Source organism: Megascapheus bottae, chromosome 10 (genome assembly GCF_031878675.1).
Source record: "Megascapheus bottae isolate mThoBot1 chromosome 10, mThoBot2.hap1, whole genome shotgun sequence".
Lineage (NCBI taxonomy): Eukaryota > Metazoa > Chordata > Mammalia > Rodentia > Geomyidae > Megascapheus > Megascapheus bottae.
Window position 1 is genome coordinate 20,953,985 of NC_143518.1, and position 25,739 is coordinate 20,979,723.

A 25,739-nucleotide genomic window follows, 5' to 3' on the forward strand; every position below is an offset into this window, starting at 1 on the left:
CCACCACACATGCCTTTCTGCATGATGCTCTCAACTCACAATACTGGTTTTTATGACCTACAAGTGGGCTGGAAATAATGCCATGATTTGCTTTAGGCCTGGAGAGTAGGAGCTCCCACCCCACTTCTTAGGGCCATGGCTAAGGAGCCACAGGGCGAGCGAAGTGGGAGGCTGCAGGCTGGGAGGCCAGACTCCCGGGTTTGATTCCTGCCTCTTGTATCCTGTGCATCCCAGATTGGACCCTGGAGGTGAGTACTGTGGAACCCCTCTGCAGTGCAGGGCCACAGCCTTAAGGACCCCGACAGCGCTTAGGAATCTTTGCGGAGCAGGTTAACAGCAAGGATGGGCACAAGTGCACTCCCTGAATTTCTAGGTTAACATTGATTTCCAAAATTCAAGCCGTGCCTGTTATTCCTACCCTGCTTGCAGTCTGGGGACACTGCACTGGGACCCACGATCCCCACCTGCTGCTTCTGCAACCTGAGTGGGCAGGGCTCCAAGAGTCATCTGCTAGCTTCCCCCCTCAGGACAGCTGCAGCTCCTGTGCTGGACGAGCCATCTTGAACAACTTTCTGTGAGGCAGGGGCACTACCCGAGTTCTTCCCAGGGAAAGTGAGGGTTGTTTTCATCCGGGTCTTTGCTCCCAAGTTATGTGTGGAGCACCCAGATCCCCAGGACCTGTTGTCTGCCCTTAGGCTCTCTAATCAGCCCCACATCAGGGTTATGAACGTTGGCACCAAAGACCCAGGACCTGGGGAGGTGGGACCCCTCCCTCCCGCCACTGGTTGGAGGCACCCTCCTGGAGTACAGCCTGCAACCTGCCCTACTTGCAGAGACACCCCCTTTCCCTCCTCCCACCCCCTTCCTTCACAGTGTACACCTGCTGCCCGAGTGGACTTGCTCCTGGCAGGCCACCAGCAAGCACGGTCCCCTCCAGAACCCAGCGCCTGTCCTCTCGCAGACCGGAGGTACACTCTTCCTCCTGCCCCTCCACAGCTGGAGAGAGGTGGTTTAAAAGCCGCTTGCCGTAACCCCGATGCTGGAGGTGGCTTTTGAACCCCCTTCCCCTCAGCTTGGATCTGAGATTGGTGCACCCTTGTCTAAAGTTAGTACTTTCCTGCCATGTGGACCCAGTGTCAGGTGCCCTGTGAGCAGGACAGGACACGGGCTCTACAAGGAAACCAGCACCTGTGCACATGCTGTGTATTTTCCGTGTCCACATGTCCTAGCTGTTCTTACAGTCCCCTCATTTCACAAAACCTGGCTTGGTGCCCCCCTCAACACCTCTCTGGCTTCCTACACCCAGGCATATTGCCCCGTCCCTCTGCTGCACAGCCTTGGAGGCAATGCTGCCTGTGTGTGTGTGTGTGTGTGTGTGTGTGTGTGTGTGTGTGTGTGTGTGTGTGTGTGTGTGTGTGTGTGTTCTCATATCTTTTGTGCCTGTGTGTGTGTGTGTGTGTGTGTGTGTGTTCTCATATCTTCTTTTGTGCCTGCTCATCTCCCGGCTTTAGGCCCAGAAGTTCTCCCAGCCTCCCCCTCTCCTGTCCCAGACTGCCAAGGTCTAGTCAAGTTCAAGTGAACCCAGAATTCTGCAAATTAGACTGGAAGAAACTTTAGCTTTGCATTTTAATAACTTAAGACTGACACATGGCCATGCTCTCGCACAGAGTCCCAGGCCCTGGTCAGCGTCCAAACAGCATGGCTGTCCCCATTCTCTGTGGCCTCCCTGCTGCCTGCCCGCCCACCCACATCTGCCACCAGGGAGGTCTGGACAGGAATCTGCAGCTGGGGCACAGCCAGACACCAGCTGCAGCCCTCTCTCCAAGCTGGACAGAACAAAGGCCAGGCCAGGCTGCAGCAACTCCAGCCTCCACGGGGGCAGAGGCGCAGCCCTGGGCTGGGCTGACCTCCCACTGAACGTGGCCACTGAGGGAGGGTGTACCTCCCTGAAATGGGCTAGAGTTTCTCCCCCTCCCCTTCATCGTACATAGCATAAACATTTCCTAGAAATTCTTAATATTCTGGCTACCACCTTAGATGTTCTCACAGCCAGAAGGAGCATACAATTCGTCAGGCCAGTGTGGTCTGGGTATATGCTTCTTGCCTATGACTAAGGGCAGGGGACACAGTGCCTTATCTGAAGGCACAAAGGTGGTGTGTGGGAGAGAGGGGAGCCATGGCTGAAAGGGAAGGGTACAAGGCCAGTGCGGCCACTTGGGTTCTGGAGTGCTGGAGGCCGGGGCTTTTCCATCTAGAGGTGAGGAGCAAGCAGAGCACCACTGACAACTGCTTCCATTGATCAAAAGGTAGCTCGGTGTTACCACCACCTGTGTCACAGAAGGAGCAGCCAGCCTGTCTGCCTGTCTGCCTGCCTGCCTGCCTGCCTGCCTGCCTGCCTGCCTGCCTGCCTGCCTTCCTTCCTTCCTTCCTTCCTTCCTTCCTTCCTTCCTTCCTTCCTTCCTTCCTTCCTTCCTTCCTTCCTTCCTTCCCTCCCCCTGTTCTGTATAAATTAATGTCCTTAAATGAAATATACACATAGGCTCCTTGTTCCTGTTTGGTGGTCAATCCACAAAGCTGTCACAGCCTGAGTGCCTGGATGTGTTTTGGGTCCACAAGGCAGGTGTGCACAGAATATTCTCCAGGCCCCTCCCACCCTGGGGCGGGGCCAGGTAACGGTGACCTCTCCAGGTCAGCGAGGGACAGGCCTCCTCCTGAGGACACGAATTGATAAGCTCTCCGAGTGGGCCAAGAGCTCCTTAATGTGAGCCAGACCCAGCCCGGCCACCTTGGCCCCATTCACCTCCAGAATCTCATCCCCCACCCCAAGCAGTCCTGAGTACAGCTTGGCCGTGTCCAGGTCAGCCATCTCCTTCACGTAGAGCCCTGTGAGAGACAGGAGGAGGTGAGTGAGCAAGCGGGACCCACAGCAGAGCTTTGCAGCTGGGAGCTAGCGGCGCAGTGGGAGGGGAAGGGGGAAGAGGGTGCATTTGACTCACAAACACCACAGCCAGCCTCAGTGATCTATGTAGCATGTCTCCTCTAAGCTTATTTCCTCCTGAGGAGAGCTTTCATTGTAGTATAGGCACAAAAACTGTGTGTGTGTGTGTGTGTGTGTGTGTGTGTGTGTGTGTGTGTGTGTACACACATGTGTACATATGTACTAGGGCTTGATCTCAGGGCCAGGACACTGTAGTATAGGTAGAAAAACTGTGTGTGGACAAAAACATAGGAAGGGGTATCAATGTGTGAGAATGCACCTACTATCTGGTGAATATAACTAACCCCTCTATACATTATAAGAAAAGAAAAATGGCGCGCACGCACGTTCAAATGTGTGTGTGTGTATGTGTGTACTAGGGCTTGAACTCAGGGCCAGGACACTGTCCCTTAGCTTTATTTCTGCTCAAGACTAGCATTCTTCCACTTGAGCTACTGCTCTACTTCTGTCTTTTTGGTGGTTAGTTGGAGATAAGAGTCTCACAGATTTTCCTGCCTGGACTAGCTTTGAACTGTTGACCCACACATCTCAGTCTGAGTAGTAGTAGGCATGAACCAATGGCACCTGGCTGATAAACTGTTTTTCAGAATGAAGGAAAAAGCGTGCTAGGTGCCAGCACCATGCTAGGTGGGGATCTGGATAGATTGAGGCGTGACTTCTAGTGTCCCTGACCCAGGAAGAAGGCCAGAAAGGGTGGGTGGGGGGCTGTGTCTTTGGAGTAGTGGGAGTGGCTGAGGCCTTGTTGTTTACCACACAGAACTGTGTAGAATCTGCCTTCACCTTCATCTTCCTTGGGTCCTTGTTGGGAGATGGAAGCATCTAGACCAAAGCCAAGGAAAGATAGAAATTCTGCCCCCCTCCTCCTCCCTCCCCTCCCCCCCCCCCGCCTGTGGAGGTGGCTCTCTCTCATGTGGTCTCCCCACCTCAGGTCTGTTTCTCTGTGTCAGATTCCCAGGGAGCCCCCATTTGTTGCCTATAGAGCTGGCTTCCCTTGGTCACTGCTGGTCACTAATACAGGGCCATGGCCTGCCAGCTGCTTCCCCAAGACAAAAATGTTGCAGGCTTTCCTAGGGCCAGTGGGAACCCTGCTGCCATGTCGCCATGCCTCCTGTTGAATGGGCACCTGCTACGGGGCTGCAGAGAAAGCTCTGCGTGGCTGACCTTCTTCCCATGGCCACGTTACTGGGGAGACCACAGGGACAGCTTGGTGCCACACCTCACTGCTACCCAGGTTCTCTGGCTGAGAGAACTGAAGTAGCTGTCCATAGAACACTTCCCCCCAGTGCTTAGCAAGGACCCCAAAGCCCTTCCTTTCTTGGTGTCTTTATCTCACTGGCCTGAAACCACTCATGGCATCTTGGACAGGGCAGTTAGGCTAGCCCTGGTTCACCCTTGTCTCAAGGGCCAGTTCAGCTCACCTCTAGCTCTGACAGAAGGCAGGCTTCTCTGAACTTGGGTCTGCAAATGAAGTGGTATCTGAGCTTCCCCCGAAGCCCCTTAAGCTTTGCGTGTGTTGGGCAAATCTGGACTATGTCGGTATCTGAGGTGTGGATCTCCCTTTCTTTGTTTCTTGGCCAAGCCAAGCCTGTTCAGCAAGTCTTAGTCACCTCCTGACCAAGCCTGTCTGCCTCTCTGGCTGCACAAGGCCCTTGCTCAGGCTCTGTCCTTTCTTCTCTCTTGTGTGTCTGCGGCCCAGTCTCTATGCTAGTGATATGGGGAGAAGGTAGTGAGGGGAAGCCAGAAAGGCAGGTGAGCTGGGCACAGTGGCTCATGCCTGTAATCCTAGCTGTTTAAGAAGCTGAGATCTGAGGATTGCGGTTCTAAACCAGCCCAGGCATTAAGGTACCTGAGACTCTTATCTTCAATTAATCCCCAGAAAACCAGAAGTGGCACTTTGGCTCAAAAGGTAGAGTGCTAGTCTTCAGCTAGAGCTCAGGAACAGCACCCAGGCCCAGAGTTCAAGCCCCATGACCAAAAAAAGAAAAAAAAAGCAGGTGGGAGTAATGATAAAATCCCAACAAATGCAGGCACTGATGTCACTGGAGACATTTTGAGGATGTCTTCCAGCTGAAAGCCATGGCAAAACTATTACAATATGCTCTTGTAGGCATGTATTGTGTGCTGGAGATGGCTTTGGGGAAGGATTCACGATGTCTGTGTTGTTGTACATTAAAAGGCAAAGCCTGCTGTCCTCACCCAACTGGACGTGACCACCTGTGAGTGAGATACTCATAGTCCCAGGAAACCTGGCCTTTGACGGAGAGCATGTGAGGGACAGTAACAATGCCACTCTATGTGCAGGAACCCTGTATGATATGGCGAGGGCCACCTGGGCAGGGCCAACCCAGCCAGAGAGGAAGGAGAGGACAGAATCACAAATGCCACATATCAGAGGTCCATTGAGATGTGGGCTTACTATGTACAAAAGGGACTGAGGGGACATAAGGCAAATGCCATGTGGTGTTTGGTGTCATGTCTTGCCTTCAGATGCATTCTGGGCCACAACCTTGAGTAAAAGCCAGGAAAGTGAGATTGCCTGGATAGGGCATGAATGAGAACTAGCTAAGGTATAGAATAAGGAAAAGAGCTAGCTCCCTACCAGTGCCAGACCAAGGTAGCAGGTAACTCAGCAGGGGGCCCAGGGCCAGGTGCCATCTGAGCGTAACCTCCAGAGCTGGCTGAGGGAGGGGCCAGGGCATGGACAGGCCACACAGACAGGCAGGCACACTCAACATGCCCAGACAGACTGGAGCTGGAGGAAGGAACCCTTGCAACACAATGACCACATCAAAGGGAAACTGGAGAGGCAAGCACAGACAATTTCCTTCTGCTTCTCCTTGGAAAAGATGGCCTTCAAGATTCGGATTTCAAGATGCCATCAATCAGCAGGAGAGCAGCGGAGTCCAATCTGCCAACCCCACCCTCCATCAGCCCTCACCTCTCACAGCTGCAGGTGCCTGGGGCAAAATCACACTGCAGGTCTGGGCTTTTGTGGTCTGGTTACCAGGGGAAATCCCTGCTCCCTGGGGGTTGGGAGATGGGTGTGGGGAGAAGGCTAGACCTGCATCTGAGTGTCTGCCCTACTGCACAGCCGGGATCAGAACAAACTAAGCATACCCCAGAGGCCCTTCGGGGTTTGCTGAGTAAGGGGAGGGCATACCTGAGTCCCGATGCCCATTCCCATAAGCCACGCAGAAGCCAAAAGTTCCCTCAAGGGGGCGCTGCAGCTGCAACTGGTTTGTGCCATCTGGGAACACCTCTGCCACCCGGCCCACAGTGCGAACTAGGCTGGGGGCCCCCACATCCTCCACGCTGAGTGTGCGCTGGGGAGGGCCCTTGGCTGACCTGTGAGGGAACCGGGAAGAGAGAGAAAGACAGACAGACACATAGAGAGACATAGAGACTCATTGAGGATACGGAATTGGGCATCAAGATCTAGCTAGCCTTTTCTTGGCTTGAAAATGATACCTCTCAAACTTGTGTCTGGTGCCAGAGGCTAGGGTTCCTTCGACAGTGAGAATGAACACCTTGGGATGCAGAGGGGTACATCTGCTTGAGACCTCTTAATTCTACTACAGAACCAGAATATTCCCCCCCACACACCAAAAATGTAGGAGTTTCTCTATTAAGGCAGAGACCAATAAGATCTGAGGGAAATTCTAATTTCTTACAGCATTTCCACAAGGGAATGGATGTTCTGGTGTTGATCTATGGAGTCCTGGATAAAACCAGCTAAAAGGGACTCTGCAATGAGCTAATGGGTCAAGGACTATTTGGGGGTTGGAGGACCCCTTAGGTCTTAATGTGGATTTCAAGATGTCATCAGACATCAAAAGGAGAGGACAGCAAACCTGCCAGCTCTTTCCTCTGTAGCAACCTCACGCCTTAATGCTCACCTGCACAGGCAAGGGTAAGCTCCTGTGCCATACATGTGATTTACTGAAGGAGAGGCCCAGGCGGCCTGCCTCGCTTCCTCTTAAAGGGACCTGTTCAGAACCATGACGCTGTGGATGGAGTTATAGCTCTACTGCTATTCTGAGTTTACCCTTCATGCTATTTGTGTCCACACTTACCTGCCAGGTGTGTTGGGGTTCCCTGGCTCCTCTACCAGATAGATGCTGGACCGGTCTCCCTTGCTGCTCAGTAGAGAATGTAGATTCTGAAAAGAGGAAGTTTTCTGATGTTTGTGGAAGGGTGACACCTGGTGGCCAAGGTTCACTATTGCAGGTAAGAAAAGCCCCTTGGGAAGGGGTTGAGAGAGGACTTGTCTCAACCATGAACCTGAGGGCCCCTCCTCTAAGAGATCAGAGGTGCAAGTTTTGCTTACCAAGTCTGAGTGCTTGGCAGAACTTACTCCACAAGATAGGACTTACATGGGTCATCCAAAGTATCAGGTACTGGAGGTCTACCGCTAAGCTACACTTCCAGCTATTTTTCACTGTTTACTGTTAGGATAGTGCCTGTGTAGGCTTCCTGTTGTTGTTGAGATAATAGCCATACCATGGTGTCTAGCTTTCCCTCTATTGGAGACAGAATTTCAGACATTTCTGCCAGCTCTGGCTAAAATTATGTATCAGGCTCCTATGTAGCTGGGGTTACAAGCACAAACCACTAACTCCTCACTCTTAGCCTCTCTTGAGTGGGTGGCATTCTGTCTGTTTATTTAGCTTGAACCACCAACAAACCATTGTGTGACATGAACAGTGTCGCTTTCCTCAATGTATTTGTGGTGAATAAATGCATTAGAAGCTTTGATGGCAGTAAGTCAAGGTGCCACAGCTCAGACAGTACACAAATCTAAATCCATGAGAAGATTGGATCTTAAGGTCAGCATGCTGCCTTTCTCCTTAGCTTGCCATCTGCACCTGCTTCTTCAGCTTCCACTCATTGGCTGACAGATATTTATTGAGCACAGACCACATGGTGTGTGCTATCCTTGGTAAAGGCAGGCATTGACTTTCACTGGGCCTGCATTCTATTCCCTATGCAGCCTGAGAAATGAAAAGCTCCCATACACCAGGCCACTGTCACCTACCTCATTCTGCCCAGGGCAGGGGCCAAGGACAGAAGAAACACCACAGGACTTAAAAACTGCTAGAACAGAACAGGGTTTCTAGAGGCCTGGTTGAGTTGGTTGGTTGGCTTGCTAGACTGGCATGGGGAAGAAAGAACTTTAGCTCCTGAATTCAATCACTTACTCAGTGTGTACTGAGTGCACATTGTCCCAAATGTAGCTACTATAATAGATATTGGGAGTTTAACAGCCTCACTCAAGTGAGGGGAGAGAGATGAAGTCAATTAAAATGCTGTGACAGGGTCCACAAAGGAGGGAAGCGCAGGGTGAGACAGCACCACAGAGCAGAGGGGCCCTGGGGAGGTGGCAGAGGTCAGAGGGTGGAGAGGTGGGAGGCACATTCAAGACAAAACCCACTGTGGTGGTAAGATCTGATGGTCTACCATAGCCAGCTTTGAGAGTAATAGAGAGTTATGAGAGATGAGAACAGATAGATCACAGAACTCTGGCAACACTAAGCAGTCTCAACTTGATTCTGAGTGTGCTAAATGACCCAGAACTGCCACCTAGCAAGGATTTAGCTAGATTTGCAAATTAGAAAGGATGCTGTGGCAAGGAATCCAGTCAAAGGTCACTGAAGTAATCTAGGTACACAGTGACTGGTGCCTGGATTAAGAGAGTCACTGTGGCCCTAGAGTGTGACCATGACATGCATTCTCTAGGACTTGGCTGAGGTGGTAAAGTTGAGGGAGAAGGGGAGAGAGGATGAGCCCAGGCCTAAGAACAGAACAGGTCCTGGATCCAGGAACCTGTTTCATGGGGTCATGTCTCCCTTCACCTTCTCTCCAGTGGGCTACACCATTTCTGGTATCATGACCCCTAGCCCGGGGCCCTGAGGACTCACCAGATGCAATGATGAGACTCTCTTCACTTTAGGGGTGCTGGTGTGTGAAAGTGGGCCCTGTGCCGTGGGCTGCAGCTGCTCCATACTGTAGCTACGAGATTTGCTGATCTTAGCCTGGGAAGTGTGACCCAAGGCGGAGAAAAGTTTTTTCAGCCCCAGGGCAGATACAATACTGTTGCTTCTTTTCTTTTTCCCATCAGAAGGGGCAGCTGAGGGTGGTCTGGACTCTGCTCTGAACCCTGGCAGTGCTCTGTAACACAAGGATGGTCGTGAGGTGGCTGGAGACTGCCAGGAGGGAAGCAGATAAAGACTTAATCCAGTGGGCCCCAAATGAGCCAGTGTCAATGCCACCTGGAGAATCTCCAAGTAGGCTTCAGAAGGGAGGCTAGGGATAGGAACTCTGCCAGATGCTCTTTTCTAGGGAAAATAACCCAGGCATGTTCCTCCCATATCCACAGCCAGGAGGTCACTCATTCACTCACTCATTCAGTGTTTCTCAAGAGCCTTCTGTATGCCAGGCCTAGGTACATGATATCAAGGACAAACAGGTTCTTGTTCTTAGGAGCTTATCAACAATATAACAGTGCATGGAGGAGGAAAACTATCAGTGACTGGCATGTGGAGTGAAGCAGAGAATGATCAGGCATTTGTTGTAAATAGTGACCAAGGAGGACGATCTTTGAATGCCTGGTGACAAGCAAGAGCCAAGCTGGGAAGCCTGTAGAGAAGAACTGCAGCTTCAGGAAGCAGTGGTGGTGCCTTGGCCAGAGCAGGAGGAGGCTGGGCAGAGGCACAAGATAAATCAGACAGGCAGGTAGAGGCAGGCAGATTATATGGAATACAAGTCGATCATAGTATAAGGGCTTTGAATTCTACTGGGAGTGGAAAGCCCATTGCAAGGTTTTATGCAGGAGAATGGCATTATCACTTAAGGCGGTATCCTTTTCTATTGAGAGGGGAAGAAATGCCGCACCAAGAGTGAAGGCAGTGGTTCAAGTCCCACCACCAACCAAAAAAAGAGTGAATGCAAGGGGCAACAGGGGAGTAGAGATGGGAGATGGCAGCAAATGAGAGCAGATGCTGGGGAGGACTTGCCAGAGGACTGGAGTGGGAGAGAGCAGAGGGAGCAGGTCTAGGGCCTGAGTACTGTGTGGACAGCAGAACAGTGGCTTTTGCCGGGAAGGAGAGACATGGAAGAAGCAGCTTTAGAGCTTGAGCTGTTGATACCAAGGGAAGCTGTCCAGTAGGCACTGGCCAGATGAACCTGGAGTTCTGGTGAGCACACAGGGCTGGAGATAAGAAGCTAGCTGGGGGCCGGGAGTTTGGCCTAGTGGTAGAGTGTTCACTTAGCATGCATGAAGACATAAGTTTGATTCCTCAGTACCACATACATAGAAAAAGCCTGCAGTGGTGCTGTGTCTCAAGGGGTAGAGCTCTAGCCTTGAGAAAGCCTGAGAATAGTGCTCAGACCCTGAGTGCAAGGCCCAGGACTGGCAAAAGAAAAGAAAAGAAAGGCGAGAGAGAGAGAGAGAAGCTAGCTGGTTGGCACAGGAGGCCACAGGCAACATTTGGTCACGAGAAGAAAAGGCTCCAGAAAAGGCTCCGGCCAGAGCACTGGGCTCACTAAGGCTGAGGTCCACTGAAGGAGGTCCCCAAGGCAAAGCCTCAGCTTCCCCTCCCATCCCCCACCCCCGCACTCTCTCCCTTGGAGGGAACAAAAGGGAAACAGTCATCTCCATGATGGTTGTACATTTCCAGGCCCAAAGTCAGGAGCAGGTCCTTCCTCCTTGGAGCACCCTGGGTGATGGGACCAGCGGCTGAGGCTTCAGTGACTGAATAACCAGGCACTCAGATACAAAGAACTAGGAAAGGGGTGTTGGGGTAACAGGACATTGTCTAGTAGCCTTTGGGGGAGGACTCGAGGGGGCCTTTTGCCACCCAGAGCCCTGTACTGTGGTCTGGGCTCTTCCATCACTCACCCAGGTGGCGCATGTCCTCCAGCGCTGGACTCCACTGTCTTCACAACTCCCTCCAGTTCCTGACTGGACTCAGGCTCCTCCGTGGCCAGGGAGAGAGTGATGCCCACGGAGTTGACGGTGGCAACATCTGCTGAGCCTGGCGAGCCCTGGAGTCGTCCTGCAACAGCCACAGCATCCCTCCTGTGTCAGACTGACCATCTGCACAGGCCACGGTGGGGGAAAGGGACATTTTCAGACTCAGAAGCAGGAGAATAGGGGAATCTGGAGAAGGTGGGAGCTCTCAGATGATCAAGGCTGAAGGCCCATCCCCGAGTGTCCTGCCCTCTGCTCTGAAAAACAACGACAGATGGGCTCTTGTGGACTGCAGCAACCCTATCACCCAGCACTATGCAGTACATGGATGAAGTATTTAAGTTGATGGTATCGCTTTCAATAAAATCATGCCCACCAGTATTAAGGGGGGAAAATTTTGTGAGCCTAAGAAAGGAAGCCAGTATAGCCTCTTCAGAGTTTTAACAACAACCATGCTTTGAGAGCGCTTGTGTGTGTTACATGATGAGTTAATGGCCCTGTAGAGATGGCCTACTACGTTCCTGTGGGTCATATCTGCTGTGCTGGTCCTCACAGAGGAAAAGATGAACTGTTGAGAGTCAGTGAATCACTGCAGGCCTTGCAGCCTGGGAGAGGAGTCTTACCTGTGCTCTGTCCCAGGCCTCAACTGCCTGTAATCACCTGGTGTCAGAATAGAAGCCTTGTAGGAAGTGCTTAAGGGCAAGCCAGCCCCCTAGCCCACTTAGGAATCATAGCTGAGCTTGGAGCAGGAGGAGACCTTAGAAGAGGCCCATCTCCTCAAGGCTTATGTGTGACCATACACTGTGTGTGTGTGTGTGTGTGTGTGTCTGTCTGTGTGTGTGTAAAGGGGGGGGGGTCTACATCCTTCCTAGGTCCTTATGAGCTAACATTTCTCTGTCTTTTCCCCCTTCATAGTTTCCAAGCCTCAGCCCCAGGCAGTCAGAACCATGGCCCATTAAGCAAGAATGTGTGGGGTGGGGCAGCTATCTCTGTCTCAGAGGTCACCTGAAATCATACCAGTGGAAATGAGAGTCTGGACCTGCCAGTCCCTACAAAATGCCCACAACACAAGGACCCTTCTCAAGGGTAAAGAGCTTTGAAATATTTTACCCATTAGCAGCTTTGTTTGCTGGAACCTTCCAGCAGCTAGGCAAGAAGGGGATTCTGGGAGGGCTCAGGCCACAAAGCAGCTCCTCCCTTTAGAAGTTCTGCCTCTCTGCTCCCTAGACAGCAAACAGCTACCAGAAAGTCTCAAGGGCAAAGTATACCATTCCCCACAGAACCAAATACAGAGCCAGGCATAAAACCAGGTGCTCAATCAACACTGAAAGAATAAGTACATGGCACAAATGAAGAGGTTGGAGGGGACAGGTCCTAGCCATGTGATGAGTCGACATTTATGTAGATCCTGGAGTTGCTGCCTCTCCTGTTTTATATGAGTCAAGTTCCCATAAAGCCAGTCTTCCAGCAGCCATTGAACTTGACGTTTCCTCACACACTTCAGTAGGAGGTATCACTCCAGCCTTCCCTATAGCCCTGCCTGCTCCAGGGGGGAATCAGCTAATCTGTTCCACCTTGATGGATGCTGAATCCTGTATCCAGATCAGCCTCCACTGGCTCCCTGACAGCTGTCAATGCTCTGAGGGCTCCTAGGGGCTGCCGGGAATGGTGTGTGGCTGTGGGCCAGGGCCAGAGGCAATCCTTACCATTAACATTGCTCTCCAGGGGCAGCTCTGGATCCTGGCTGCAGGAGCTCCTCTCCATCCTGCTTTTATGGACCACTGTTCTCTGGGGCTCCCGCAGCCCCAGAGGAAGGTGGTTGTTGGTAAATGGATCCAGCTGTGGGTGCCTGACCTGAGGTCTGCAGGCCTGAGCCTGAGTCGGACTGGGAACCACAGTTCTTGGAGGAGACTGAGGCATGGTGAGATCCACAGGTTGTGTTTGGCTCCTTGGCCTGCGGGGTCCAGTCTGGGCAGACTTCCTGTGAGGCACAGGGCAGGGAGTTTTCCTTGAAGGGGGAGGGATTGGCAGCCAGCCTTCAGGGAAGAGGGAAGCAGTCAGCTGCTGGACTGGCTGTGGGGCAGAGGGTTCTGTATGGCTCGGTGACAGGGAAGAAGCACAGGCAATTTCCAGAGACTTATGGCTTTCTGTAACTTGGTCTGGTGTGCCCAGCCCTGAGGGCCCAGCGTTCATGGACAGTGTTCTTGTGGCACAGGCTGTCTTGCATGGAGTCCAGTTCATAGGGTGAGTTTGGTGACTTCCGAGCTCTGATTTAGGAGGTCTCTGGGACTCTAGGGAAGCCCTGTGAAGTTCCAGAACAGGGGGCTTAGGAACAGCATCTTCCCTCAGAAACTCAGTCCCTTTGGGAGTGAGACCTCTGTCTCCTTTCACCTCATCTCCCCTCTCCACATCATCCATTCCAGGCAGGTGAGATGGGGCCTGAAGGTCCTGGGACAGCTCCATCTTCACCTTCCTGGACCACCTGTGACCTTCTTGAGGCTGCTGCCAGGGACTATTACCTTGGGTCAGCCCACCTGTCCTGCCAGGCTGAGAGGTCCCAACTTCCCTGCTGTCCAGGGCAGGGGCTCCCTCCTCAGGGCAGGCAGCAGAGTCCCCAATGTGTGTTTCCCAGATCCATTCTGTATTGGGCCCTTGCTGGGCAGAGAGGAATGGGAATGGAGTGCTCAGGCCATGGGAATTATGGAGCTCTGGCAGTGCTCCCTCCACCCCATCAGCAACCTGGAACCCCCGGGGTTTCCTCAAATTGGAGGCTGCCTTCTCAGCTGGGTGATGCTCTTGAAGACAGCTGCCACAGGATGGGCAATTCCTGTCACTTTCCCATGCAGGTGGTGGCCCTGAGTGGTCACTGACATCCAGGCAGCCCTTGCCCAAGTCCTGGTGAATGTAGTGGGCGAGATGGGGCTTGGAGCGCAGGGGGCCCTGGCCCACTTTCTTCTGCAGCGCTGTGCTTAGCACATGCCGCTGGCGCTGCTGCAGCCGCTCTAAGTAGCGGACCTCAGCTTCACTCACAGACTCATCCTCAAATCGGACATGCGACACAGGGCTGCCCCGCTTGGGCCCCTGCCCGCTGTGGGATGCCTCACTGGAGGAGTCATTCACGGTCCCATTCCGGAGGCTGTCATTACAGGTCATCCTGGGGTCCTGGGCTGGGCTTCTTGTGGCATCTCTGAGGAAGAGACAGGAGAAACATGCAGGATGAAAAGCAGGTGAGTCCTCTCCTGGGACCCATCCTACGCTATCCTCCCCACCCTGGGAGTCCCAGGGTGATTGGGGCAGCCTCAACCCACACAGTTACCCCAAGTCAGGTACTTGGGAAATCAAGTGGTAAACCACAGTGGCTTACTCTAGTTCCCAGACTCAGCAAAACCAACACAACCATGGTGTGGGTTTCCCCGTGCTATGTGTCTCAGTATGCTATGACAAAGTACTGCTAAATTCAGGAATAGACAGAAGACACCAAAGATCTTACATGAGAGGGGTGTGTGTGTTGTGTGCAAGTGATGTGTGTGATATGTGCATGTGTGGTATCTGAGGTGTGGGGTAGTATGTGCTTTGTGTATATGTGTTATATGTGTTGTGTGTGGTAGAGGACATGTGTTGTGTATTGTATGTAGTATAGCATGTGTGGTATGTGGCAGTATTAGAAGCGATCAGAACATCCCACATTTCTGGACACAGGTACAATCAGCCTTCTCCATGGATACAACATCTGTGGATTCATTAGTGAATCCATGCAGTGAAAATATTTGAGAAAGAAATTTCATTGTATTGTCCAAGGGGACTTCATTCTTGCCATTCACCCCTGAACACCACTACTTAGCAACTACGACATGGTGTTTATATTATATCAGATAGTTGGAGAAATTTGGAGGTGATTTAACTCAACAGGAGGATGTGCACAGATTATATGAGGGGCTTAAACAGTCATGGATCTTGGTGTCCAAGGGACAACTGTGGATGCTGGAGAGCCCTCACAAGAAGAGGACATTTAACATCTCTATAGGGGGCTGTGTGAGCCTTTAAGTCAGGGTTTCTGACCTGCAGTTTCCACCTAGGATTCCTAATCACCTTACTTGGACAGAATTCAGACCAAAGGACACCTGGCAGTCACTATTGGATTTGAAGCCTTTGCGTGCGCGCACACGTGTGTGTGTGTGTGTGTGTGTGTGTGTGTGTGTGTGTGTGTGTGTGTGTGTGTGTGTGTATGAGAGAATAATCTCAATATATGGCCTAGGCTATCTTCAAACTTGGAATCTTCTGTCTTCACCTCTTACATGCTGAGATTATGGGCATGGACAATCATGCCTAGCTTTGAACTCTGAGTCTTAACTGGTCCAACCTCCACTACCACTCTTTACCCATACACAGCCTACCTCACACATTCTCATGCTGCCTCTGACTATAATGCACTGGGAGAGTTCACATCCATTTGGCTCAGGGACACACAAGTCCTCTTTAGCTCCAGAAGTCCCTTCCTCCTCACAAACGCATACCCTGGTGTGTGTCCTTGGAGCCACATAACAGGCGTTTCAGGCCATTACACAAGCAGCTCAAGGCTGTAGACCACGTCATGTCAGAGACCACCTACTTCACTCCTTTCCCCCCCCCCCCACCAATCTACTAGGAAATGTCTGGGCTTCACGCTGTGCCCCTCATTTATCTACCTGCATCTAGCCTGTGGATTCTCCTGGAACCCACCTGGCACCGACTTCCCCTTCTCCCTGCAAGAAGGCACAGGACTGCAGTGATGGGTTTTGCCTCTCCAGCTATGTTTTACCTCACTTCCCACACACTCACTCATAGGCCTCCAGGCTTCTGACCCTGTCCCCTTTATGGGGATGTCACCATTGCCCCAAATCTTCCCTCATAATCTGCCTGCCTTTGATCCCTACTTATTAAAACTTACATGCCATGTGTGATGGTAGGTAATTTTATTTATCAACCAGTCAAACATTATTCAGGACCTTTCTGTCTAGGAGTTATTTCTAGACAAGGTTACCATTTACATGGGTGGAGTCTGAACAAAGCAGACTACCCTCCACAATGTGGTGAGCCTCATTCTATCAGCCGAAGGCCTTAGGAGGACCAAACACTGACACCACTAAGTAGAATAGACTTCTGCCAGCAGATATGTTGGGCTTGAACTCTTCCTTGAGCCTCCTGACTTAACCTGCAGGGTTTGAGTCTACTACATCTCCACAAGTATGTGAGCCAATTTCTTGAAATGAAACTCTACACATCCCATTGACTGTGTGTATGTTGTGTGTGTAAGTTTCTCTGGACACCCTGATCAATGCCCTACAACTGTGTGTGTCTCTCTCCTCTGAACACTTGCACTGCATTTGTCATCACAGACTCAGAAGATGGTAGGGCTGAAGAACACAGACACAGTCACTATGGCCCTAGGAAGAAGAGGTACTCTGTCAAGCAGAAGCTTAGGACCTTGTCACCAGCCAGGATCACCCAGCACCAGCCCAGAGGAAGTTCTATACATGACTCAGAAACCCAGTTGGAGGGCTATGTGATGAAAAAGAAAAAATATCAGTTTTCAAGGTGTTCCAGTAAGAAGATGGTGAATTGAGCCATCCCAGAACCCACTCCAAAGAGAGAAATAACATTTTGTTCTAAAAGTAGGAGTAAAGGGAAGCTAAGCATGTAAGACCCAGAGCTCTTCCCTACCCAAAGCAGGGTTAGCAAGAATGAAGAGTGTGTACGTGTTGGGGGGAGGGGTGGACTTTGGAGGCACGGGCAGAATGTGGGAGGCAGCTAAGCAGCCCACAGCTCCCGGGGCTGCCGAGCTTCTCAAGACGGGCCTAGCAGAGTCCCAGTGGCCAGATTCCACTCTGAGTTAGGGCCTTTTCTATAGCACTGAAGTTGTGTGGCTTCACCAGGAGCCTCCTTTCTAAAAGCTATGATGTGCATGAACTCTGCAATCTTACACAGCCACTCGCCACACACATTAGTATCACTTATTGATACTCTCCCAGGCTTATCCTGCTGAAATCTAGGTGCTACCCTGTGGAGATTCAGAGCACCAGTCTCAGTGTGCTTGTCCCCCAAATGGCAAGATCTTACCCTTCTAGGAGCTGCTAGGTTCCTAATGTTGACTTGTGATTTGCTTCCAGGAAACATAGCTACCTCTGCCTCCCCCTGTATTCAGGCTTGCCCAGCTGCTTCCTACAAGGCCAAGGATAGGGCCTTCAGGAGCCGGCTCCAGTGCCCATCCTCTTCCCTCATCTCTCCCTAAGCTGCTCTTTAGAAGGCATGATGCACCAGGGATGGGGTAGAGGCTCTTGCATTGAGACCTGGAGTCTGAATGACACCATCATAGGAACTCTCCCTGGCTCTCCAGGGTGATTGGATAGGGCATAACCTTTTGGAGGCAGCTGCAGCAAGCCATCTGGTGTGAATTTTTCAGCTATACTCTCTGATGATTCACCAGGGCTGCCAAGTCATAGTAATTCTTTTCTGGACACAGCAGCTGTTAAAAGTGGGTCACCTTGCATTTCTATAGCATTTCTACAGCCAGGAAGAAAGGAACCTATTTTACCATAGTGACTGGTGAGTGGTGAGCTGCTGGGCTGATTTGGAGGAGAGGAGTGCCTGAGAGGATACTGACACAAATGAAGTCTGTTTTGTAGATGATCTTTATGTCAGTCTTATAGCTATAGAAAGTGGCAGCAGAGAGTTCGCTGAAAGTCTAAGGCTACTGGCTATGCATATGTGAAGCAGAGCCGTAAAGATGCCTCAAGTAAGCTACGCCACTCCAAGCCAGTTCCTTCTGTCCAGAGAGAGAGAGAGGGAGGGAGGGAGAGCGAGGGAGAGGGAGGGAGGGAGGGAGAGAGAGGAAGAGAGTGAGCTCAAAATAAAGTGATTTAGGGTCTCCTGAGCCCCCTGCCCAAGGGTTATAGTGACACCATACATAGGCCTCTCTGTTCACAATGGAATCATAACAAGGATTAATTATAGGTCCTTAACCTTAATGAGTAAGCTCATTAAAGGGCTAGGAGTTGTGGTACATGCCTATAATCCCAACCACTTGGCAGAAAGAGGTAGAAAAATTACACACTAAGCCCAACCCTGGCAAAAGCACAAAATCCTTTGTAGAAAAAAAATTGGAAATAAGGCTGGGGTCCTGGCTTGAATGGTGGAGCATTTGCCTACCATGCACAAGACCCTAGTACCAGGAAAAAAAAAAAAAAGGATCAGCATCCCCCATAAAAGATCATATAGTCCTGTTTGAATAGGAGTCCTTCCTCCTCCAGTGCCACGGAGACAGACAGATCTAACATGCTCACTGTGTATGACCAGGAACTGGCTGTGTGTGCTGGAGATGCCTTTAATAAGTGGCTCTTTAGGTGTACACAGAGGGCAGATGATGAGGGCAGGGTGTGTACTCTAGGGCAGTCATGTGATGTGCTGTCTGAAGGCTCCTGAACCTGTCCTCTGTCTCTTCATCGCTGTGGCTCCAGCATCATGCCATTAGGATAATACTCAAGTCTCCATTTCTGATGTCACTTCTGCAGCCCTGATTCCAATGGCCTGGTGGGTGTTTCTAGTAGCTGCTCTGGGGCTTCTCTCTTCCAAAGCCTGTCCCTCACTTAGGCATCATCCTTTGGCCAGGGCTCCACTGGACACCCAGAGGCAAGTTAGAACCCTGTATTCTGTTCTTCATGCTCCCCCACAGATGGAAAATGAAATGCTGGATAACTAGAGCTGACAGCACTACAACATTCACAATATCCAGAGTGCTGTTCTAAGTACCTTTCATATATTAGATTATATCAGCATCATGATAACCCTGTAAAATGGGCACTATTATAGTCCCCAGTCTGTGGAAGAGGAAAAGGGGGTACAAAGACTTCCAGGCATCACACAGCTAATGAGATGCACAGCCAGAAGTAAACCCAGACAGCCTGGCTCAGCTTGTTTCTGGTTTGGGGGGGCTCTCAGAGAAGTCTTCATACCCTCCTCCCTCTACCTCCCACCAGGATATGACAACAGCTTCCTCTCACTCCAGTGTCCTGGAGTCAACACAACCTGCAGCAGATGTGATTATGCAGTCTACCTGTCTTATTTACGGTAAGTCTTCAGTCTTACAGGAGACATCGGGGTTGTCCAACAGGCCTGGAGCCTGCCATGAGCTCCAGCCTCCACTCCTCTCCCCTCCTCCTGTCATGCTGCTTCTCGTGACTACTGGACCTGCCCTGCCTTGGCCCTCCCAGATCAGCCTGGCTTAGGCCCCACTTACCGGATGCCCTGAGCAATAGTGGGCACAATATCATGGCTGGCACGAAGGGGCCGGGTCCTGGCCTTCATGCGGGCATGCTGCTGCAGATGCTTAGCTTCCTCATGCTTGGAGCTCAGCACAGGCTCAGGCTTAGAACCAGAGGTCCTTCAGGGTGGCACACAGGCCAGAGAGGGAGGGGAAAGGATTAGAAGAAAATAACATGGATTAGAAGGGCTTTAACAGTGTCGAGCGTGGGCTACGCCAGGAAAAGCTCTGTGTGTGCAGCCTTCCCCCTCTGGCTCCTGCTCAAGAGGGTCCCTGAATGGGGTTTGGGGCCTAGAGAATGGCCCTGATAGGGGTCAAGGAAGCTGGTTCTGCCTTGGACATCTGCTGAGGGACTACAGGGGAGACCTCAGGAGGATCTAGAGAGGATAGGGGAGTCTCCAGATTATTCTATTGTTCCTTCCCTGGGCAGACAGTGGGAGTTATTTGGGAGGAGGAGGAAGGGAAGGGCCTGGGGTTGTGGGACTGGGCCTGTGCCCAGACAGATGGTCTTTCAGTGCAGACCTCCCTGCCTCCTTCTGTCTCTCGGCACCCACAGTCCCACTCAAGCAACACACTGCCACCCCTGGCTCCCACTGCAGAAGGAATCTGGGAGCTGCCTATCAAACTTCCCATTTTTTTTGGTGGGGGGAATGACATTTTTATAAATCCTGGTGCTTTTTTGCCCGAGTCCCCATCCAAACCTGTCAGGCATCCGCTCAGGGCTCACAGGCTCAGCACTGAGAGAAATGAAGCTGGACCCAAACCAAGTGAGCAAATGGCTTGATTTTCATAATAATAAGAGTCCTCTAGCAACCCGAACAGATGCGCTGCCTCCCTGGCCAGTCCAGAGCTACAGAAATGACAGTGGCCCTTTCCAAAGCTGTCTTCCAGACAGTGACACACCACCTGCACTGGGCTACAGCAATAACGGCAGCCTGTACCTCCCTCTAATGGGCAGTGCTCTCTGCAGCGCTCTCTCTCCCTGGCCAGGCTGGCCAAGGGCAGGTGTTCCCTCTGCTTGACAGATGAGGGTGTCCAGTGCTGACAGGAATGTTGGCACATTGCTCAAGGTCAAACATCAATTGAGAGCACAGCAGAGCAGAGCAGAGAACGGCTAGCCAACCCTGCTACCTCCAGCATTACCCCCATGGCCTCTCCTCTTCCTCCCTGCCTCCCAGGGTAGGGAGAAGATGTCTGTGGCTGAGGTCTGGAGGACACTTTGATGTAACCATACAGTCTTCACCATCACCCTGGCTAGGCTGTCTCCACAGAAGGGCTCCTAGGAGAGTCAGGTACCAGAGACTTAACATAGCCTGGACTTCAGACCTGTGACCTCCATCAACTCCCTCCCCACACATCCCATTCCATATTCCCTATGGGAGAAGGGGCCAGAAAATTAAGTAGCAGGAACTTCCCTGATGTCAGAGGATAAGGGCACAATTCTGAGGCCTCCAGAGACATGGGCTCCTTGAGACATCCTTGGACCGGCTCTGGGCAGGCAATTTCCCTTTTTATTTTCTTCTCATCATTTGCATCAAGCTGTGCTTTGTGCCAGAGCGGGAAAGGCTGCTAGCATAAAGGCACCATCTGTGCCTGCAAACCCTGGCAGGGCCAGGCCTGGCTGAGGAAGAAGGAGGGCTTCATGAGATGATGCAAAAGTGCATCTCCAGGCCCACTGCCGATCCTCCTCTCCCCTCCAGGCCTCTTTGGCAGGAAGGGGTCCCCCACTTCTCCCCCCACCCCACAGCTTCCAGAGCAAACTGCTCCTCCAAGAAAGCAGAGAACAGCTGTGCTCCCTGGGGCTCCTGCTCCAACAGCAGAGATAATGAGGTTACCAGCCTGGAGAGGTGGCCTCTGGCTGCTTGCCTTCACACTCAGAACCTTCCGGTGACAGCTGTGCTTCCCTGGCTGTCAGAGGGCATTTGTCACAAGGTCTGGTGGGCAGGCAGGAGGGCCTCTAGGCAGCTGGCCAGATGCTGCCACAATCAGCCTTGCCCCAGGTTTTTAAGCCGTTTTGCAGCTTTGCTGTTTCCTTTCCACTCCTTCTACTTAGAGCAGTTTTATTTTTCCCCATTTCTCATCAGCTTCCCTGCTTCAGTTTCTGGCAAACAAAGCTAGTTTCTCTGCTGATTAGAAAAGCAGGGTTTTTAAGTGCCTGGAGGCATCCATGTGGGGAGGGTAGCAGCAGTCCCCTTCACAGACTGTAGACAAGGCCAGCAGAGCATGATTCTAGTCGTTGTGGCTCTGTGGGGAGGTTGGGGAGGGGGTGTAATTCTTCCAGGAAGCAAGCAGATGTAGTGTCAAGGGTTGCTGAGACTGTCACTGCTCACCTTGCATCTGAGGGAGACTTTCCAATTCAATCTGACCCTGGCCTCTGCCAAGGTTATAAAGCCCCAGAGCTAGTCCCTACCTATCACAGAAGATGATCCCACAATTCTACCTTCACAGTTCCTCAGGAAATTCCTGGCAGGGGTAGGGCAGACACTGCACCACCAGGCAAAGGCAATTCCTACCTAAGAGCAGATAATATTGTCTACTATCTTGAAATCCTGCACTTCTGGGGCTCATTTGCTTAGTAGGTGAGGGGCTCAGTGTTTTTCCTTTCTAGGCCTCAGTTTCCCCATCTGTAAGCAAGGGACTTGGAAAGGGGAGATGACTTATATTTCCATTCTATGAGTCTGAGTTTTTGGCCAGACAGCCTTTGGTGGGGGCCTCGAGGGACTCAGAGGTTCCTACCTTGGGTTCACACCACACAAATCTGGCTCTCATGGGGTTGCAATCCTACAAAGAGCTAATTGTTAAGGGAAACTAGAGGGCCACTAGCATGTATGAGCCATTCCCTCTCCCTACCAGCCACCAGCATCCTAAGGACAAAGGGCAGAGTGTGTCTCCTCCTTCTCTCCCTCCATCAGTTCCTGGTGAAGAGAAAGGCTTAGTTCTGACTTCATTTCCCCTCACAGCCAAGCAGGTCAGAAGAACCCTCTCCTAGCCAGGGTGGTCAAGGGGACAGAGTGAACTTTTCTATAGTCATCATAATCTGGATTAAAACAATGAGTGCCAGGCAACTCTGAGTTTAACTCTTTCATCTAAGGCACATCAGTTGGGAAATGGGGAATAGAAGACAGGTCTTTCCAGATTCCAGCAGGTGGGCAATAAAGGGAAAATATATAGTATACAGAAAGCATATGAACCTCTTTCCTTAGCATTTGTCCCTTGTCAGGATATTTGAAAGCTGTATCTTTATTGTTTATTGTGATTATTAAGTAGTTGTACAAAGGGGTTAAAATTCCATAAGTTAGGTTATGATTACAATGTGGATATACAAAGCGCTCACGCCCTCTCTCTCTCTCTCTCTCTCTCTCTCTCTCTCTCTCTCTCTCTCTCTCTCTCTCTCTCTCTGTATTTTTTTATTTTTATTTTTTTGCCTTGAGGCTTGAACTCAGGGCCTGGACACTGCCCTTGGGCTTTCCTCAAGGTTAGTCCTCTACCACATGAGCCACAGCACCACTTTTGGATTTTTCAGTATGTGGTACTGAGGAATCAAACCTGGGTCTTCGTTCATGCTAGGCAAGCACTTTACCACTAGGCCATGCGCCCACTCCTGCTTTCCCAAAGCTGTATATTTAAAAGGACAAAGTTGCTACGTGCTGGTGGCTTACACCTATAATCCTAGCTACTCAGAAAGCTGAGATCTGAGGACTGTGGTTCAAGTCCAGCCCCACAAGCAAATCTGTGAGACTCTTGTCTCCAATTAACTACCAGAAATTGGGAAGTAAAGCTGTGGTTCAAAGTGTTAGAGTGCTAGACTTAAGCAGAAAAATCTTTGAGTCAGTGCCCAGGCCCCAAGTTCAAAGGCCATGACTGACAAAAAGAAACTGTGTGCAATTTCCTGAGGGGAAGAAAAGGAAAAGCTGCGCCAGTGTTGTGAACCTACACTCAACTGTATAGTGCTTCCTCTTTCTCTCTCTCTCTCTCTCTCTCTCTCTCTCTCTCTCTCTCTCTCTCTCTCTCTGTCTCTCTCCCTCCCTCCCTCCCTCCCTCCCTCCCTCTCTCTTTTTTTTTTCCCTCTCTCTTTTTGCTAGTTGTGTGGCTTGAACTCAGAGCCTAGGCTCTATTCCTGAGATAAGCCTCTCTGTGCTCAAGGCTAGTACTCTAGCACTCTACCACTTGAGCCATAGCACCGCTTCTGGCTTTTTCTGTGTATGTGGTACTGAGGAATTGAATCCAGGGCTTCATGCATGCTAGGCAAGCACTAGACCACTAAGCCACATTACCAGCCCCAGTGCTTCCTTCCTTTTGTACCTTCTTCCCAGGTCTGTAGACATTGGCAGGACAAAGCCCAGAAGGCTGCTTCAGGGACAGTCTGCCTGAGTTCTAATCCCTAAGTGGTCACTTCTTAGCTGTGTCATGCTGGCAAGCCTCAATTTCTTCACCTACTAAATAAATGCCCTTAAAGGGCTGAGTACAACAATGGATATTTTCTAAGATTCTATACATGCCAGCATTTTAACTACCATCAGTACTTTCACAGCAGGGCTCTGTTACATCAGCCTTGTCCTGTTAGTAAGAGCAAAGGAGATCCTGCACATGAACTACAATCATTCACTCAAATGACCAGACCATTCTGTTGTTTGCAAGGGGAAGGCATATTTGGAAGTGACAAACCATTCTGTCCAGCTAAAGAAAGAGAGAGAGAGATGCACTACTGGTGGGTGGTAGCAGGTATCTAGGCAGAGGCCTGCTCAGTTCTGGAGTGGCAGAGGAAAGGCTTTTCTTAGATTTCAGCCTAGATGGGCCAGGTTAATGGCCTTGGGTAAATTCACTTTCTGGAGTTCCTTGATTGGTAAAGATTGGATGATGATGAAATTTACATGTGTGGTTTGAACGTGTGTGTGGTGGTGTGGTGGGGATGTGGCATGGGAGGTCTGAATGTCCCAAGTGGTATTTTGAATTTGTGTAGGGCTCAGGGTTAGCTTCCTTCTTCACTAGGGTTCAGAACACTGGACATTGTAGGAGAAAGTTAAGGCTAAATGTCATGGTTTTTCTGAGAAAGGGTAATGCAGTTTCCTTTGTGGCTGCTGAAAGGAAAGTGGTAGTGAGGCAGGATAGGGTAGGTGGGGTAGCAGGACAAGTAGGGCGCAGCCACTCTCATTTCACATTCCCCGGGGACTGTTCAGTGATCTCTCTTACCCTGGGAATCCTAGAGCAGGGCAGGAGTGTTTCTCTTCATGTTCCCTGACACTAGATAATACCTGAAGATTGAGACGCTAACCAGTGACACAGAGTGGTCTCTAAACTCCGTCACCAGACTCTTTGACACCATGGCAGCTCCCCTTCCCAGGAAATAAGATAATCCTGCACTGGGGAGGCTCAGGAAAGATGTAAAGATAAAAGGTCTTCAGGTGTAGATTTAAACCTAAATCCCAGCGCTCTCGATAAGTGGCCTTGGCCCACCTTCCGCCCAATATCCCCTAAGATCATACCTATATTCCTCCTTACCTCTCCCGAGCACTTCTGCAGCCCTCACTCATCTGGTATGTCCTGTCTTGATTCCACTCAGACCCTCACAAGCCCACACAGCTCCCAGCCCTTGGTGAACCCTCACCAGCTCCTTCCTGCCTCCCTGTGCCAGACAATTTCTCAATTCCTGTTATATGACTCCCACAGTTCCTCCCCCCAGGAAGTCAAGAAGAAGAGCTAGCTATATAGGAACAGCCACAACTGTGGTTTAGCCAGCAGTGGGAATAACACCAAAATTTGCACCTAAAATTACACTCACTACACTCACATGTGTACACATGGGAGTTACAATTTGATACTGTGATGCAATTGACATGCATTGGGTCTCTTCCTTCTCCCCCCCCCTCCACCCCCACAGACGTGCAGGACACAGCTCCTAAAACCCCTGGACTCAGTAAGGTAATCAGCAAGTCTTTTATATACTGGTAAAATGACTGGTCATGGGGTTAGATAGGCTCAGGATGGAGGCTGGTCCTAAGTAGAAAGTTTGAACTTTCAGTTCAATCTATTCTCCTAAGGGGTAAATGGGAATGAAGGTTGGGCTATCGGCCAATGAGAAATCTACCTAAAAGACAGGAAGAGATTCCAGATAGCTGAGAACATGGAGGTTCCCGGAATAAATGTGCCCAGAGAGGAGATGAAAGGTGACACCTTTTCCATGACATTAACCTTGTCCTGTGTAACTATTTCTTCCAAGGATTCCTATCCTCAGCAATAGCCTTTATAATAAACAAGTAAGCTAAAGTGCTTCCTTGAGTTCTGTGAGCTGGTTTAGCAAATTAATCAAATCCAAAGAGGGAATAGTGCAAGTCCTGACTTGTAGCCAGTTGGTCAGAAGTATGGGTCATCATTTGGGACTCAAAGAGGGGACAGTCTCATAGGACTGGGCCCTCCACCTGTGGGAGCTGGCACCATCTCTATGTAGATAAGTCACAAATAAATCATTGCAGGGTATT

The 25,739-nt window shown here is 50.9% G+C and overlaps 1 protein-coding gene across 1 annotated transcript in view; it reads right to left on the bottom strand.

Annotated features, from left to right (window-relative positions):
* Positions 1-2,392: 2,392 nt before the first annotated feature.
* The window catches only part of Kiaa1614 (KIAA1614 ortholog), a 31,801-nt gene continuing 8,454 nt past the window's right edge, over positions 2,393-25,739 (bottom strand). The window contains exons 4-10 of the mRNA XM_090340314.1: positions 19,240-19,383; positions 12,674-14,154; positions 10,896-11,052; positions 8,917-9,166; positions 7,072-7,157; positions 6,159-6,343; positions 2,393-2,883 (exon numbers count right to left, since the gene is read on the bottom strand). Coding sequence (XP_090196440.1) covers positions 2,690-2,883; positions 6,159-6,343; positions 7,072-7,157; positions 8,917-9,166; positions 10,896-11,052; positions 12,674-14,154; positions 19,240-19,383 — 2,497 coding nt within the window. The 3' untranslated portion in view covers positions 2,393-2,689. The remainder of the gene's footprint in view (positions 2,884-6,158; positions 6,344-7,071; positions 7,158-8,916; positions 9,167-10,895; positions 11,053-12,673; positions 14,155-19,239; positions 19,384-25,739) is intronic.